At 37.7% G+C, this 15,525-nt stretch overlaps 1 protein-coding gene across 3 annotated transcripts; it reads left to right on the forward strand.

Moving 5' to 3' along the window:
• Positions 1–1,745: 1,745 nt before the first annotated feature.
• On the forward strand, positions 1,746–13,570 carry fbxo11b (F-box protein 11b). 3 transcript variants are annotated; one of them, XM_047817503.1, is made up of 24 exons: positions 1,754–2,157; positions 3,742–3,843; positions 3,939–3,998; positions 4,599–4,726; positions 5,031–5,112; positions 5,779–5,923; positions 6,359–6,488; positions 6,649–6,732; positions 6,816–6,948; positions 7,043–7,149; positions 7,239–7,350; positions 7,498–7,604; positions 9,040–9,177; positions 9,271–9,488; positions 9,693–9,873; positions 9,999–10,121; positions 10,209–10,294; positions 10,434–10,510; positions 10,597–10,740; positions 10,857–10,967; positions 11,073–11,180; positions 11,263–11,371; positions 11,466–11,564; positions 11,667–13,570. In XM_047817503.1, exons 4-24 carry the CDS (start codon positions 4,619–4,621, stop codon positions 11,794–11,796), a joined length of 2,532 nt encoding a protein of 843 aa, XP_047673459.1. In that variant the 5' UTR covers positions 1,754–2,157; positions 3,742–3,843; positions 3,939–3,998; positions 4,599–4,618; the 3' UTR covers positions 11,797–13,570. The 3 variants fall into 3 exon arrangements, with proteins under 3 accessions (XP_027033428.1, XP_047673459.1, XP_027033434.1); XM_027177633.2 differs by lacking the exon at positions 3,742–3,843; XM_027177627.2 differs by lacking the exons at positions 3,742–3,843; positions 3,939–3,998 and having other exon boundaries at positions 1,746–2,157.
• The last annotated feature ends 1,955 nt before the right edge of the window (positions 13,571–15,525 follow it).

Genomic DNA, 15,525 nt, shown 5'->3' on the forward strand with positions numbered 1-15,525 from the left:
TTTATGCTTTTATGCTGTTCCTGTAAGGGCCTGTAAACTTTTCAGGTAAGATGGATATCATGGATTGTGATAACGATTCACTTTATTGTCCATTGAAGGATGGAAATATGTATTTTGGTTCAAAATATAAAAGATGTAATTGGCATTAATGCATTGATTATAACTCCTATAGAAAGACTTGCCTCACAGCACCAGGGTTGTTGTTGTGATCCGAAGTGTGTGTGTGTGTGTGTGTGTGTGTGTGTGTGTATAATTTCTTTACAGTAATACAGAGGCATTAATAATAATAATAATAATAATAATAATAATAATAATAATAATAATAATAATAATAATGCAGTGGAAAATTTAAATATTCAACAAAAATAGGGCTGTAAAGAAAATATGGTGCTGTAAGTACTGTACCACTACCACGTCACATCTCCAGTGTCCCAGATTTGATCCTGAACTTGGTTACTGTTTATACAGAGTCTTGAGTACTCTTTTTGAGTGGGCTTTTCTTCTGTTTCGTCCAAACGCCCAAATAAATAAATAAGTAAAATCAGCAAGGTGTGTGGCTTAACTAAATTGCTCCTAGGCATTAACGGTTGTGCAATTTTGGTTTTGGTTGGTCCTGTTCTATATGTGTTTCCAACTGGTGTCTGGTGTTATTTTTTATAACATACACGAATAAATAAATAACATTTTATTATTTAATAAATAACATTTATTTATTATGTAATGGGAATATACTTACAGATAATATAATACTTGTTAACATGTAATAAATAAAAATTAAATAAATGAATAACATTTAAAAAGTATTTAATGGGAATATACTTACAGATAATATAATACTTGTTGACGTAATAATAAAATAAATAAATAAATAGATAGATAGATAGATAGATAGATAGATAGATAGATAGATAGATAGATAGATAGATAAATAAATAAAATTTTAAAAGTATTTAATGGGAATATACTTACAGATAATATAATACTTGTTAACACGTAATAAAAATATACAAATAAATAAATAAATAAATAAATAAATAAATAACATTTCGAAAGTATTTACTGGGAATATACTTACAGATAATATAATACTTGTTAACATGTAATAAAAACAAACAAACAAACAAACAATTAAATAAATAACATTTCAAAAGTATTTACTGGGAATATACTTACAGATAATATAATACTTGTTAACATTTAATAAATATATATATATATATATATATATATATATATATATATATATATATATATATATATATATATAAATAAATAAATAAATAGACAAACAAACAAACAAATAAAAAACATTTCAAAAGTATTTACTGAGAATATACTTACAGATAATATAATACTTGTTAACATGTAATAATAAATAGATAAATAAATAATCAAATAAATAAATAAATAAATAAATAAATAAAGTAAGTCACACCTTATAATGTTGACAATGTTCAGAAAAGTGGACCTTGATACTAGTATATCGCGGTATCGATATCACGATCATATCTCTCAGCTCTGTAAGGTTCACGATAATTAAAAGAAGCAACCGTTTGACGTGATTTAAATCACGTGCACATTCATGTCGGGCGATCACGTTAAAGTGCCTCGTGTGTGTTTTGAGTACCGCGATCTTTAGATATGTTTATTATGAATCTCTACATTAGAGGTATAGAGGACGCACAGTGTAATGTGGAGCGTGAGCGGATGCGGTGTGCGCGTGCACTTCATTGGTGAATAGAGGGATCCCTTGTGATGTCCTCCCCCCTCCTCCCCTCCTCCCCTCTCTCGCGTGCGTGCGCGCGGTGCCTGTGAGTGCGTTAGCGTTAATGGCTCCTCCTGCGCGAGAGAGAGACACCGAGCTCCAGCACCGAGCAGTACAGGGGGAGCTGTCCGAACACCCCGAAAAACTCGCTCTCCGTCAGCGAAAATACAACTGTTTACGCCTTTCAGTTGGTCCGTTTTAAACCGAAGACCCTCATGTTAACGACGGAAGCGGGACGTTAGAGGAAAAAGCGTTGTGAGTTTTTTCAAACAAACAAACAAACAAAAAAAAATCAACTCGCCAAATGAACTCCGTCAGAGCGACCAACAGAAGACCCAGGCGAGTATCGAGGCCGCGCCCGGTGCAGCCCGAGAGGAACAACGGCGAAAGAGGTGAGACGTGCTTCACACGCCGCCACCATATCGCCATTTTTTCGTCTTTTCTCTTCGTTCCGCTGTCGTGCTTTTACCCGAATCAACTCAATTAAAGCCTCGACGACTAAGACGCTTGATCAGGAAACGTCGAGGCTTCTACAGACCGCGCCATACAGGCCAGGCCACAGGCCGCGCTTTGTTTAGCCTGACAAATGTTAGCTTCTCGGCTAACACTGGGATTACAGCTAAAACTCTGACGTCTTGTTAAGTCAGGAAACTCTAATTAAACGTCTCTTTGTAGCACGTTTTGGACGTGTATCCTAAACAAAATATTTTATTATTGAGTCAAAACGTAACAAAATCCTGTGTTTGGATGTTAAATCTGCGTTGCGCAGCTGCTTAGCTAGCTAGCCGGTGGGCTGCCATTTTGGAGAGGGGGGGTTGTAGTGTATATGTAGTGATAGCTAATGCTAACTAGCTAGTTTGCTAGCTAACTATCTATCTATCTATCTACCTATCTATTTATCTACCCGCCGTCAGGCGAACAAAACACCCAAATCACCGTTACAGAAAAGAAGGAAGCGCAGACAGTGAGTACGTGTAAATGTACTACCGGGTCGCAGCATTGTTAAAATTTCACTGTTTTATTTCAAACAGATTACAGGCTAGCTAGCTCGGTGAGTAATTAAGCTAACTAGCCACCAGCAACTACGCAGTTGGGTTCACACTGAAGAGGTGTGAAAAAAAATGCTCGTGTTTCAGGATTGTATACGTTTATGTTGGGTAACTGTCAAGCCGTCCGGTGTTGTTATTAAGGTTCATGTCAACAGTAGGTAGCTCATTGGAAACGCCATGGTTTCACTAAACATCTCGGTCGACAAGGCCTTGGTTTGCTTTGCAACCATTGACTACTTTATGTGGTGGTGATAAAAGCATCGTTTTAACCCTTTTCGTCCAACATGGATCATCGACTAGTGGGTGTTTTTTGGTTTTGGTTCCCCACAAACACCCACCCAGGAAGGTAAACCCCTGTGCTTCTGATCGGTCTTTGTATTGGTGTTGTCAGGCATTTTTATTGTTGGTTGATTTCAAGTGGTCTGTTGAGCTAATCATTCAGTCTGATTTTGCCATTTGCTGTAATTCGTAGCCCATTATTATTAAACATACTGTCTTTAGTGCAGCACTGTTTCCCATGTTAATGTTTGGGATGGTTTTAGATATTGGGCTGGTATTTGCGTTCACTTGCAACATAGGGTATGAACTGTATAAGAGCGTGTTCTCATGACTGGTGTTTCACATAAACTTGGCAACAAAAGCTTGCACAGACTAGGCTGGTTTACTGTAAGGATATAGACCATATATCAGATGTCTTCAGGGACTCAGTTCAGATAGTAGTCTGTTTTTTTTTTGTATCAATTACAAATATTAATACTGCACTGCTAATGTCACACTGGTTTTGATCCGCATGCAGGTGTTGATTCATTCAGTTTGATGTACAATTCAGTCACACGTCTGAACATGCAAATCCAATCCCGTAGTAAAATATACCCTCAACCATGTTGTACATGTAGCTGTAAATCCACCAACATGTTGCTTTTTTAGAGAAGACCAGGAATCTTATCAGTATTGCAAAACCCACTGCACTACTCAGGAGCAGAGAAGAGTTAACATTTGGACATCTTGTCGTCATTTGCCGAAGATTAGGTCTGGCTGAAATAAAGAGGATACAACTTGTTTTCAGTGGCAGTACACAAGACTAGAGCATCATTTATCTCAAAAATTTTGGATGTTGTCTCCAGGTACCAAATGTGCAGTAGGGAGGAACAGACTGTAGACCTCTCAGGTGATCAGTACACCAGGTAGGTAGGGCCTTCACATACAGCGGTGAAGAACGTGTAGGGATTCTGCAGTACAGGTTAGTATCTAATGCAAAAAAAAAAAAAATCCCTGCACATATTAGGGTCAAGACAGAATTTGATGAATAGTCCTGTTTTGCAGATGATTCTTAGCTCGCCGTCTTATTTTCATCTCTTTTTGGTGGGAGTAAGTAAAGAACGTCACGTCAGCCACCATAGATGAAGTAACGCGATTCCTTTGCTTTAAGATCAATGTTTTGGGTTTTTTTTTGTTTTTTTTGTTTTTTTGTAGGCTTTTGATGAATTTCCTGCGAGTGTGTATCTATTTTTACGTGTTTGCTCTGTTATGATTAATCTAGTTTTGACTTTTTAGTGGGCATCTCAGTCACTGTGGGTTTGGCTGCAGTATTTTCCCTAGGAGGGCAGCATTATAAAAGGGGTTATTTAACCCAGGCAACTGAAATTTTCCCACTGAAATCATCCAGAAAGGGGAAGAAATGCTATAATTATACAGCATAGCTGTAGAGGGTGAGAGGTCCTACTGTAAAATGTAAAATGCAAAGCTGATTGAGGTTTTTCTTCTTTTGTCCCACCTCTTTGCAGATGAGGACGTCCCTGCAGATATGGTTGCAGAAGAATCTGGTCCAGGAGCTCAAAACAGTCCATATCAACTCCGCAGAAAGTCTTTGTTGCCTAAGAGAACCGCGTGTCCCACAAAAAGCAGTATGGAGGTAACAGTCATATGTTAAATAACGTCACATGTTACATATATCAGTGCATTTGTACTTGCTCTTTATAACACAGTAAATGAATTTACACAATTTCTTCTGTTGATGGTGTTTCTTAGATTTACTTAGCTTAGCACTTCTATATAGATGTGAGGGTTTTGTGTGAATGGTGGCGTAGTTAAAAATCAGAACACATTTGGAGCTGAACAAACAGTATACTGTCCAATTGGGAGAGTTAGTAATGTAAGTGATTTAAACATTTAGTATCAGCATTGATTTCAAATGGTCCTTATATTCCTGTTTGCAGGGAGCCTCCACTTCAGCAACAGAAACCTTTGGTCACAGAGCAAAACGTGCCCGAGTGTCAGGAAAGTCCCAAGACCTTCCAGGTAAGTGATCATTTATGGTCATTTCTCACTGCTCTGAAAATGTAGACATAGAAGCCTATTTAGTAAACATTTGACAGGGGTGGACACCTGAAGAAATGCCTTTAGCTTATAGTTAATGAACAGCTAATGGGTCGAATGCAGCTTAACTTAAAATTTTTATAGTTTTTTTTTTGACTGGTTAAATATTTCTGTGCTTTTCATTATCATGAAATTTAACATGCGTACCTGGTGGTATCTTTGTGTTCGTGTTCTGTTTATTGCAAGACCAGCATAAATATTTTGTTTGCTACTATTGCTAAGGAGAGGAATAATCTTCATTTCAACACCCAAATGATAAATAACAAAATGGCCCCTTACTGTCAGGTTTGAAATTTTTTTTCCCCATACAAGAATGTGCTTTAATACAGGTACAGATTTCTAATAGCGAATTCTGGGAAATGCTAGTTTCTGTAGTTTTGTTCATTTTGCAGTTTGGTAACTGTTTGAAGCTCAGTGATTTTAGCAGCATTAAGCTGTGGACTGTTCTGTTTTATGTGCATATCTCATTTGAATTTCATAGATCACAGGCATGTCAGTTGTTCTACATTAGCATAAATGATGTAGGACAATAAAAGGACAGCAGGAGCACTCTGGTTTCATTTTTTTTTCTCCTGTCCTGTCCTCTAGCTTCCCCTGCAGAACAGTATCTCCAAGAAAAGCTTCCAGATGAGGTGGTCCTGAAGATTTTTTCCTACTTGCTAGAGCAAGATCTGTGTCAGGCTGCTTGTGTCTGCAAGCGCTTTAGTGAGCTAGCTAATGACCCTATTCTCTGGTAAGCAATCAGTTTTGTACTATTTAGTGTTTATAGGTAGTAATCTGTGTTTTTGTTCTTGAATAAGATGAATTCTATCGTGTTTTATTTAACTTACTACAAAATATCAATTTGTTGCCCTTCATATTACTGATCATGCAGAAATATGAAAATAAACCAACGGACAAATCACATTTTCTCTTGCAATATGATGTTCCAGATGAGTGTCTGTGGGTGTTGAATCATGAGATTAGTGTGATCACGGGAATATTAATGTTTCTACTCTACAGTACTAATTTGAATTAAACCTGTAAGAAAGTGTCACAGGTTACTATAAATTGCTTATATATTGGCACAACTAATAGTTCTGTATCATCTATAAAGGCCCTTATTGGAGGTTTTATTTATTATTGAAGCTCCAATTTATTTGGATATTGTTCTTAAAATGTACCACAGGAAAAGATTGTACATGGAGGTGTTTGAATACACACGGCCCATGATGCATCCAGAACCAGGGAAATTCTATCAAATAAACCCTGAAGAATATGAGCAGCCTAACCCATGGAAGGAAAGCTTTCAGCAACTGGTATGAGTGTTTGGTTAAACGTCTTTGGGCATTCTTTAAAAAGGGGCGGGATCTACAGCTTCTGCCATTTGAGTCACAGTTAAACACTGAACATGTTGCTTTCATTATTTTGAAACTATGGATCGATTTGTTTGCCCCCTCCTTTTTTTCCCCCCTACAGTATAAAGGTGCACATGTTAAGCCTGGCTTTGCAGAACATTTTTACAGCAATCCAGCCAGATACAAAGGCAGAGAGAATATGCTGGTATGAAATTGTTTCCATTGTTTGGCGTTTCCTACTAAAAAGATGCTTGCTTACCCAACCTAATGTTTTGATCTGATTTGTAGTACTATGACACCATTGAGGATGCATTGGGAGGAGTTCAGGAGGCCCATTTTGATGGGCTAATATTTGTTCATTCTGGAATCTACACAGATGAATGGATCTACATCGAGTCTCCCATTACAATGATCGGTGCAGGTGAGTCTAGTTTTTAACTAAATGAATCCAAATCCGTTTCTTTCATATAGTCTTTTTTCCAGATTAATAAATTTGTAATATCCACTTCTTACAGCTCCTGGAAAAGTAGCTGATAAGGTTGTCATTGAGAACACTAGAGATTCAACATTTGTGTTTATGGAGGGTTCAGAAGATGCATATGTAGGTTACATGACCATTAGGGTAAGTCCTGCGTATCCCTTCCATGTTTTTAAACCGATAAGTCAAACTATGGTGGCAGGATGCTTAAGTATTTGGTTTCCCATATACAGTTCAACCCTGATGATAAATCAGCTCAGCATCACAATGCACACCACTGCCTGGAGATCACAGTGAACTGCAGCCCGAATATTGACCACTGCATTATCCGCAGCACCTGCACAGGTAACATCGCAGTGTTTCTTGCTTGTGCTCTTGCTCTCTCTCTCACTCTCAATTTGCTGCTTGGGCTTCACTTTATGAAGTGAATTACTTTGTGATTTACTTTATGGATATTCTCTCTCTTTTTTTTTTTTTTTCTTTTTCTTTCAGTGGGTTCGGCAGTATGTGTAAGTGGTCAGGGTGCATGTCCCACCATCAAGCACTGCAACATCAGTGACTGTGAAAATGTGGGGCTCTACATCACTGATCATGCGCAGGTAAGAGCCCAATCAAAATCTCCAGTAGGTCCATCAGCAGAGCACTTATTTACTCAGATATTCATCAAGTCAACCAAAATTTTGTCTACATTTCATGGAAAGGCAAACCTACACTAAACTGCTTGCCTATCACAGCTAATAACTGTGTAGTGGTATAGGCAATGGTCACACTGGCTGTGTGCCTATTCTCTTTGATCGTTGTTTCTGGCTGCCTGCATGAGAGAGAAAGCCTCCTGCAGAATCTTGGTACTGATGCATATGGCAGTAGGTATTAGCCCATGCTTCATTACTGCATAAAGGGATCAGTTCACCCGCCGTCTCCTCTGTACACTCCGGCACACTTTGACATTGTTACAAAGCTTCAACTTTAATGCTTATAGTTCTCACTTAACACCACAGAGCTTACTCGGGGAAATTGTGTTGTGTTGCCGCATTGCATTCTTTGACCCGGAGTCTAACTGAGTGGACCATTGACAATAACTGAGCAATTATCTTTGAGATGGTTGGAAATGTTTTGTTTTCTTTTAAGTGAACATTTCAGACGGACGTGATTTAGGCTTAAAATATGTTAGATTAAATCTTAATTAAATTAATTAAGTTAATTAAATTAATTAAGTTAAATTAATTTAATTAAGATTAAATTCTGTTTTGAGGTGGTGTTCAACTGCGTAGAATTTAAATATGATTTGTGAAAATAAATACTCTAAGTATTCAGACTTTACCTATGCCCCAGATGGTTTAATACACAATGTGCACACGTACTGCCATAACGTGAGACTGCATAGTGAAGTTTGAATATTGGATTTAAATTTGCCACCACAACTGGGCCTTCTTGTCCTGTGCTAGTAATAAAGTATTGCTTTATTTGTTCATGTTTACAGTTAGTCATGGCTTTAACACGAGTGTGCTAACAATCTAGTGTGGTGAAGTCTCAAGTCTAGTGGTATCTTTGCCAGGCTTGTAGATGACTGCGATATTTGCTCTTCTTTGCTTTTTATTCACTTTTTATTCAAGGGAGCCCTCTTGTGGTCTCAGGAGCTTTAAGCAATAAGCTTTCACTTACACCTATTAACTAGACAACACTGAAGGTTATCTAATAAAACTAAAGGCAGATATTGTAACATTGCTTGCTCCTGTGTAATACCCTGTGGGGGGCTGTGGTTTGGTGGGTGGGTGGTTTTGAGTTTTGGTGGGTTTTTTTTGTTTTTTTAATGATTAAATGTGATCACTGCTTTTTTAAGCCAGTGTTTTCTTTATGATGACATTCATGCAATGAAACGCATTCAGCATTTTTTTCAAAGTCAAAAGAGGCATTACTTCTAAATATGAGCAAAACAACATCTGGTTATATTGCATAGTGAACACTTAAAATTGTAAGATTTGCTAGGGTCAACAACAGAGAGCTGGCGTAATTGGGTTTGTTTGACATTTCTAGGGCATTTATGAAGATAATGAAATCTCCAACAATGCATTAGCGGGGATCTGGGTGAAAAACCATGGCAACCCCATCATTAGGAGGAACCATATCCATCATGGCAGAGATGTTGGCGTGTTCACATTTGACCATGGCATGGTAGGATCAATGCTCCATTTTGACTTTATGATCTCACTGCTCTTTGCCAGCCATTAAGTGAAATCTTCTCTCTTTTTTTGTCTCCCTCTACAGGGCTACTTTGAGAGCTGCAACATACATAGAAACAGAATTGCAGGTTTTGAGGTAAAGGCGTATGCCAACCCCACAGTGGTGCGCTGTGAAATTCACCACGGCCAAACAGGCGGCATCTACGTCCACGAGAAGGGCCGGGGACAGTTTATAGAGAATAAGATCTATGCTAATAACTTTGCTGGTGTGTGGATCACGTCAAACAGTGACCCCACCATTAGGTTAGTGTTCCTTACCTGTCCCTAACTTTGAAACTTTGAGACAAGGTTTCTATCAGAGTAATGTTTGTTTCTACTGTAGATGTTTGAAACTTGTTTGGTTTTCGGACATGTATTCAGATTAAATAAAGAACGGTCTACACTACATAAGCTTACCTTCCTCTTAACTTTTCGGGACTACAGTTGTATGTTGTATTTTTCTTTCAGGGGTAATGCCATCTTCAATGGAAATCAAGGGGGCGTTTACATATTTGGTGATGGCAGAGGTCTCATAGAGGGCAATGATATTTATGGAAACGCCCTGGCTGGCATTCAGATCCGAACCAACAGCTGCCCTATAGTCCGACACAACAAGATACATGATGGACAGCATGGAGGAATCTATGTAGTAAGTAAAGATTTATTTAGATAGATTAAATTACTGGAGTTAATTGTCATAAAATGGCCATAATGTTCCAAAAATGTTTTGTGGCCTTGCCTAATGATGTATGCACTACTGTGTATCATGTGTAGCATGAGAAGGGCCAGGGTGTTATTGAGGAGAATGAAGTGTATAGCAACACCCTAGCAGGAGTGTGGGTGACCACAGGGAGCACACCCGTGCTCAGGCGGAACAGAATACACAGTGGCAAACAGGTGGGGAGATCCTTCACCATTTAACATTTCATGTTTTATTTCAATTTGTGCTTTATTACCTTTATTAGGCATGGTTTCTGTTTATAGGTTGGAGTGTATTTCTATGATAATGGTCATGGTGTATTGGAGGATAATGATATCTATAACCACATGTACTCTGGTGTACAAATCAGGTACGGTAATCATTGACTATATCAGTGGGTTTGTCTGTGTGAGTGTGAGGATTCTGCATCTGTTCCAAAGAATTTATATGAACTGCATAACCACAACATAACACATCCACATATCCAATCCTTTTTTATCTTCACACAGAACTGGAAGCAACCCTAAGATTAGACGAAACAAAATCTGGGGAGGGCAGAATGGAGGTATTCTTGTTTACAACTCTGGTAAGTTTGGCACCTCCCTCCTCCATCCTCCCTTCTTTATAAGAACACAGTATGAGGGCCATCATGCATCATTTTTTCTCCCTCAGGGTTGGGCTTCATTGAGGACAATGAGATATTTGACAATGCCATGGCTGGAGTATGGATTAAGACTGACAGCAACCCCACCCTACGCAGGAACAAGATCCATGATGGCCGAGATGGTGGTATCTGCATATTTAACGGTGGAAGGGGTAAGGCTCAAGAAGTTGGAGTTGCATTACAAATGTAAAAATAAACAGCAATTTGTTGACCCAATGTGATCTATGATTGTTGGTTTAGGCAATGCTATAAATGTTTCTTTATGCAGGATTGTTGGAGGAAAATGACATCTTCAGAAATGCCCAGGCTGGTGTCCTCATTAGTACTAACAGTCACCCAGTATTGCGGAAGAACCGAATATTTGATGGCTTTGCTGCTGGTCAGTTGGCTTTTGTACACTGTACAAAATAATTCTGTTTATTAGTGATCATGTAACAGGCTTTGTTTTGATAGCGGTCATGTATTTATCATTTTCTCTGTATAGGCATTGAGATAACAAACCATGCTACTGCAACTTTAGAAGGCAATCAAATATTCAATAACAGATTTGGAGGGCTGTTTCTTGCTTCTGGTGTCAATGTCACAATGAAAGGTAATTATTTTTATCGAACACCAAAAATACTCTTTGTTTGCTTGGTCACATCTGATGCAACCGTTCCTTGTTAACCCGTCAGACAACAAAATCATGAACAATCAGGATGCCATAGAGAAAGCAGTGAGCAGAGGTCAGTGCCTGTACAAGATTTCCAGTTACACCAGCTATCCCATGCACGACTTTTACAGGTACAGTAACCGGTGTGACAATCACCTCATTACAACAATTTAGAATTTTGCCAATTTGCTAATGTCATTTCCTTTATCTCCTCTGCTGATTTAGGTGCCACACCTGTAACACAACAGACAGAAATGCAATCTGTGTGAACTGTATTAAGAAGTGCCACCAAGGGCATGATGTTGAGTTTATACGACATGATAGGTTAGTCCTACAGCTTAATTGTTCATAATGCACATACCTGGATTATGTATGTTTTTTGTTTAATACCAGCTAATTCATGCATGCCTGATCTAATCCACATAGGTTTTTCTGTGACTGTGGTGCGGGAACACTGTCGAACCCTTGCACGTTAGCTGGAGAGCCGACACACGACACGGACACTCTGTATGACTCGGCGCCTCCTATAGAGTCTAACACGTTACAACACAACTGAGGTTCAGCCTGTTCTCCATCTCAGCACCCTGGTCTTTAATTTATCCTGTCTATAAAGTCAGAGCTTCTATAACTCTGGTCTTAGAAAGACTCTGCAAACAACGTGACAGGACAACAAACTTTTTAGACTTGAATAAATTGTATGGTAAAGGAAACCATTTTGAGTGGAGACATGGGACTCCTTTGGATCTCTGCCTGTTTTCTGGATAGAGATGTCTCTATATTGCTAAAAGGGTTCTGATGCAAGCGGATACGAGAGATTCCCTGTTCATATTCACTTGGCTCTCAATCTGCAAAGAGTTAATAGTTGACTAAAGCTTTGGAAGAGTTAAGAGCTGCACAGAGAAGCAATATGTTGACTCAGGATTCTGGAGATTAAGAGAATAGACAACAGTGGCATCAACTTTCAGCAGAAGAACGAAGGAAATGTCCAAACCGATAAGCCTGTGCAGTCTCTGATGCGTGCAGGTTCAGGTGAAGTTCTTTTGCAGTTTTGTACAGGCGTAACAGTGGCCAGAAACACACAGCCATCACCCCTCCCCCCCAGAGACGCTGCCTGGATAAGAGGGAGAGCCATGATGACATGGCTTCCTTGGCAACTGTTTCTAGGTAACAGATTTGCTGGTTATATGTATGGTATAAAAAAAAATGAAAAAAATGTGGTTAGCACTTGCTTTTTCTTTTCTTTCCTTCTTTCTTTATTTTTTAAACATTAATGTTATTCTGATCAACAAATATGATTTTAATGCTTTCTCATGTAGTTTTGTATTTTCAAGCAAAATCTTACAGTATTTGAATGTCTTTTATTTTATTATATATTATAATTATTATTGTTATTAATATTTTCGTTAGCGCATGTTAGGCTTGTAATCATACTGTGTCTCAGCATATAAATTCTTTCTGTGAAAGAGGAATAGTGAAAAAAAAAAAGGATTTGGAAAACACTACAACATCCTCCAGCTATGGTTTTCGATAGGCAATGGTATGAAGCGGTTGTTAATGTGTGGTGGGTTTATTTTTTTTTATTATTTTGTTCTTTTCATTTTATTATTTATTTTGCCTTTTTATAAACTTTCCTCTGGCTGTGAGTCTTATAAAGCCTACATGTGGTCCCCCAGCTCACAGTGTTCGCTTTACCTTTCACTGCCATTTAGACAAACAGGGACATTTCCCTGGCCTTTTTTTTCCCCCTACCTAAACATTTGGAAAAGTGATTTCTAACCAGACTTTAAAGTGCTAATAAGATTCTAATGGAAGTGTTTATGAACATTTATTAATGTTTATACAAAGTCCTGCTTCACTTATGCTTTTATTCTAGTCTGTAAAAGTTTCATGGACAGGATTGAGTATATCTCAGTTTTATTAGAATATATTCTTTTCTTTTGGCCATTGACCCATTACGTGCCTGTTTTCTTTCTTTTCTTTCCGTTTCATTTTTTTTTTTTTTTTGAGTGATTAGTATGATTGAAAAGCATTGCTGGAGTTTGCCATGTTTTAAGGCCCTGGCCTCTTCGAAGCTGAAACACAAGTCTCTACGGCCTCATTGTCTTTTTGCCCCTCTCTTCACCCCCATCTCTGTGTATTGTGGTGACTGTGGCTTCTCATGCTGCCGCAATTGTATGCATGTACCATAACATCTAGACTTAATATATTGTGAAGTATTCAATAACCATTATGTAGATGCTAGTGTGAATTCAAAAAGGGTTTAATTTCCTAGAAAACAAAACAAAAAGGAAACTGGTCATTTTTAAGAAAATAAACTTTATTAGATCAAGGCTCATTGCTTTATTTGTGTGAATTTACAAATTTGGTGTCAGAAGGTTGTCAAATATAGTTATTGCCTTAATATTTGTTTATTCTTTGATATAGAATATTTGATACTTTAAAAATGTCTGCATTCACATCACTGATATTCTACTGCCATGTGTGTCTTGTGCCTTTCAACACAGTTGTAAAGATTTAAAAAAAAAAAGTCTTTTTAAGAGCATGATAAACATGCCTGTGTTAATTACTGTAAAAGGTAGTACTATAATGGTTACAGGTGTGGCCTGGGTGTAAGTAGCCAATAGGCCAGGTTGTCTTTGTACGGCAAGCAAATATTGGGAGAGCAAAGTCCTTAAATATGCAATGCTCCACACTATTGGAGAATTTTACTGCAGCTTGCCTTAGAGGGTTTTTATCCAGTCACTGATAAGACATCTAGGTCATTATTGACTCAATTCATAAAGCCCAGGCTTTCCTCAATACCCAGGTAAATATAGGTGTTCTCTGCGCAAACAAGCTAAACAAGGGCCCTTCAAATTCTACAACAGCCTGTGTTGACTGAGACCAGCGGGTGGTGTGTTTATCATCCTTAAGACAGGATAGTACAATACTATCAGTATTCATTATAAAGTTAGAATTGTCTCAGTTGATTTTTTTTTTCATTATAAGCTTATTTTATGGATGATTAACAACTAATTTGCTTTACGTTTTTCTACTAAAGAACATACTTGGTATTTAAAATTTTCTCTTACTCGCTAACAGTTGGTCTTGAATAATGTTTGGAAGCCTGATCCATTTGGGTCTGTGGTTTGCAACCTTAATCACTTAAAGTTAGTAACTCCAAAAAGGTCATAAAGTTTTCACTGTTACTGGATACTGTATCATCATCATGTGAGTATTTTATGCACCATATTTGGCATTCCAATATGTGCACGTATTTTACGTGTTTCTTTGTTGTGGCATTCAATTAGACGTACCTTACTAACCGGCAGGACTCATGCTTGATTAAATGAAAACATGTATTGTTTGCACATACTCTTGGCCTTGAGCTGTTATCTGCCAATGTGTGTTCTAGTGACACAGTGGTTTGGATATTAAACTGGTTAGTGTTTGTGCAGCTCTTTAGATTTGGTCAGAACATGTGCACAACTGTAGGCTGTCTTTATATCTGCTGATTGACTGTTAACAGAAATCATAAAACATTTAGCCTGGAAGACCAAACGTATCCGAATGAGATATCTGTGATCTTAAACAAATAATTCAAATAGTACAAATTAGACTATAATAATGAATAATACATTTTTCTGATTTTTTTTTCTGGCTGCATATCACATTTAAAAATGTATTACTTGGTCAAGAAAATCTTGTAGCATTGGCATTAACCATCAGTAAAATATACCACATGGATGCAGTTTGTAGTATCACAATTACCAACTCATTAGCAGTACGACCTGTCAGATTTCCTCTTCCATATCCATTATTAGAAAGAATAATTAAAATTGTTTAATAAGTCTTTAAATATTTATACTAGCAATATTATTAGACATCATCTAGTGAGTACACAATCTTTACTTGTCCACTATGTATTATCTGGCACTTCAACCGTGTCTGTTTCTGACAAAAGCGTTGCTGTTGGGTGGACATTTTCAGTTGGTGTGCTGTTTCTCAGCCTAGCATAGATAGTAAGGTGTTTAAAAATCCCAGCAATGCTGGTGTGCCTGATATATACATACCAGTACAGCTCTAACACCATGCTACCATCTCAATGTCATTGCTGTGGCAAATAAGATCTGGTCAGTGTTGATCCTCTGGACAAACACTGTTAAGGAATAAATGAGCTACACTGGGGATTTAGCCTGACATTTTACAATAGGAGGGTTGCCAAGTTGGGCCTACAACTTACTGAAAACTTAATAAATACTAAACAGCATTTGATTGTTGTCTAGCAAAGTTACAAATAATCATA

This window comes from Tachysurus fulvidraco, chromosome 8 (genome assembly GCF_022655615.1).
Source record: "Tachysurus fulvidraco isolate hzauxx_2018 chromosome 8, HZAU_PFXX_2.0, whole genome shotgun sequence".
Classification (NCBI taxonomy): domain Eukaryota; kingdom Metazoa; phylum Chordata; class Actinopteri; order Siluriformes; family Bagridae; genus Tachysurus; species Tachysurus fulvidraco.

Excerpts from the sequence above, each read along its gene's own strand:
- fbxo11b (XM_027177627.2), top strand. The coding sequence starts at position 2,070 with ATGAACTCCGTCAGAGCGACCAACAGAAGACCCAGGCGAGTATCGAGG. Across the intron at positions 6,489-6,648 it reads AGGAAAGCTTTCAGCAACTG|TATAAAGGTGCACATGTTAA; the intron begins GTATGAGTGTTT and ends TCCCCCCTACAG. Across the intron at positions 10,741-10,856 it reads CATATTTAACGGTGGAAGGG|GATTGTTGGAGGAAAATGAC; the intron begins GTAAGGCTCAAG and ends TTCTTTATGCAG.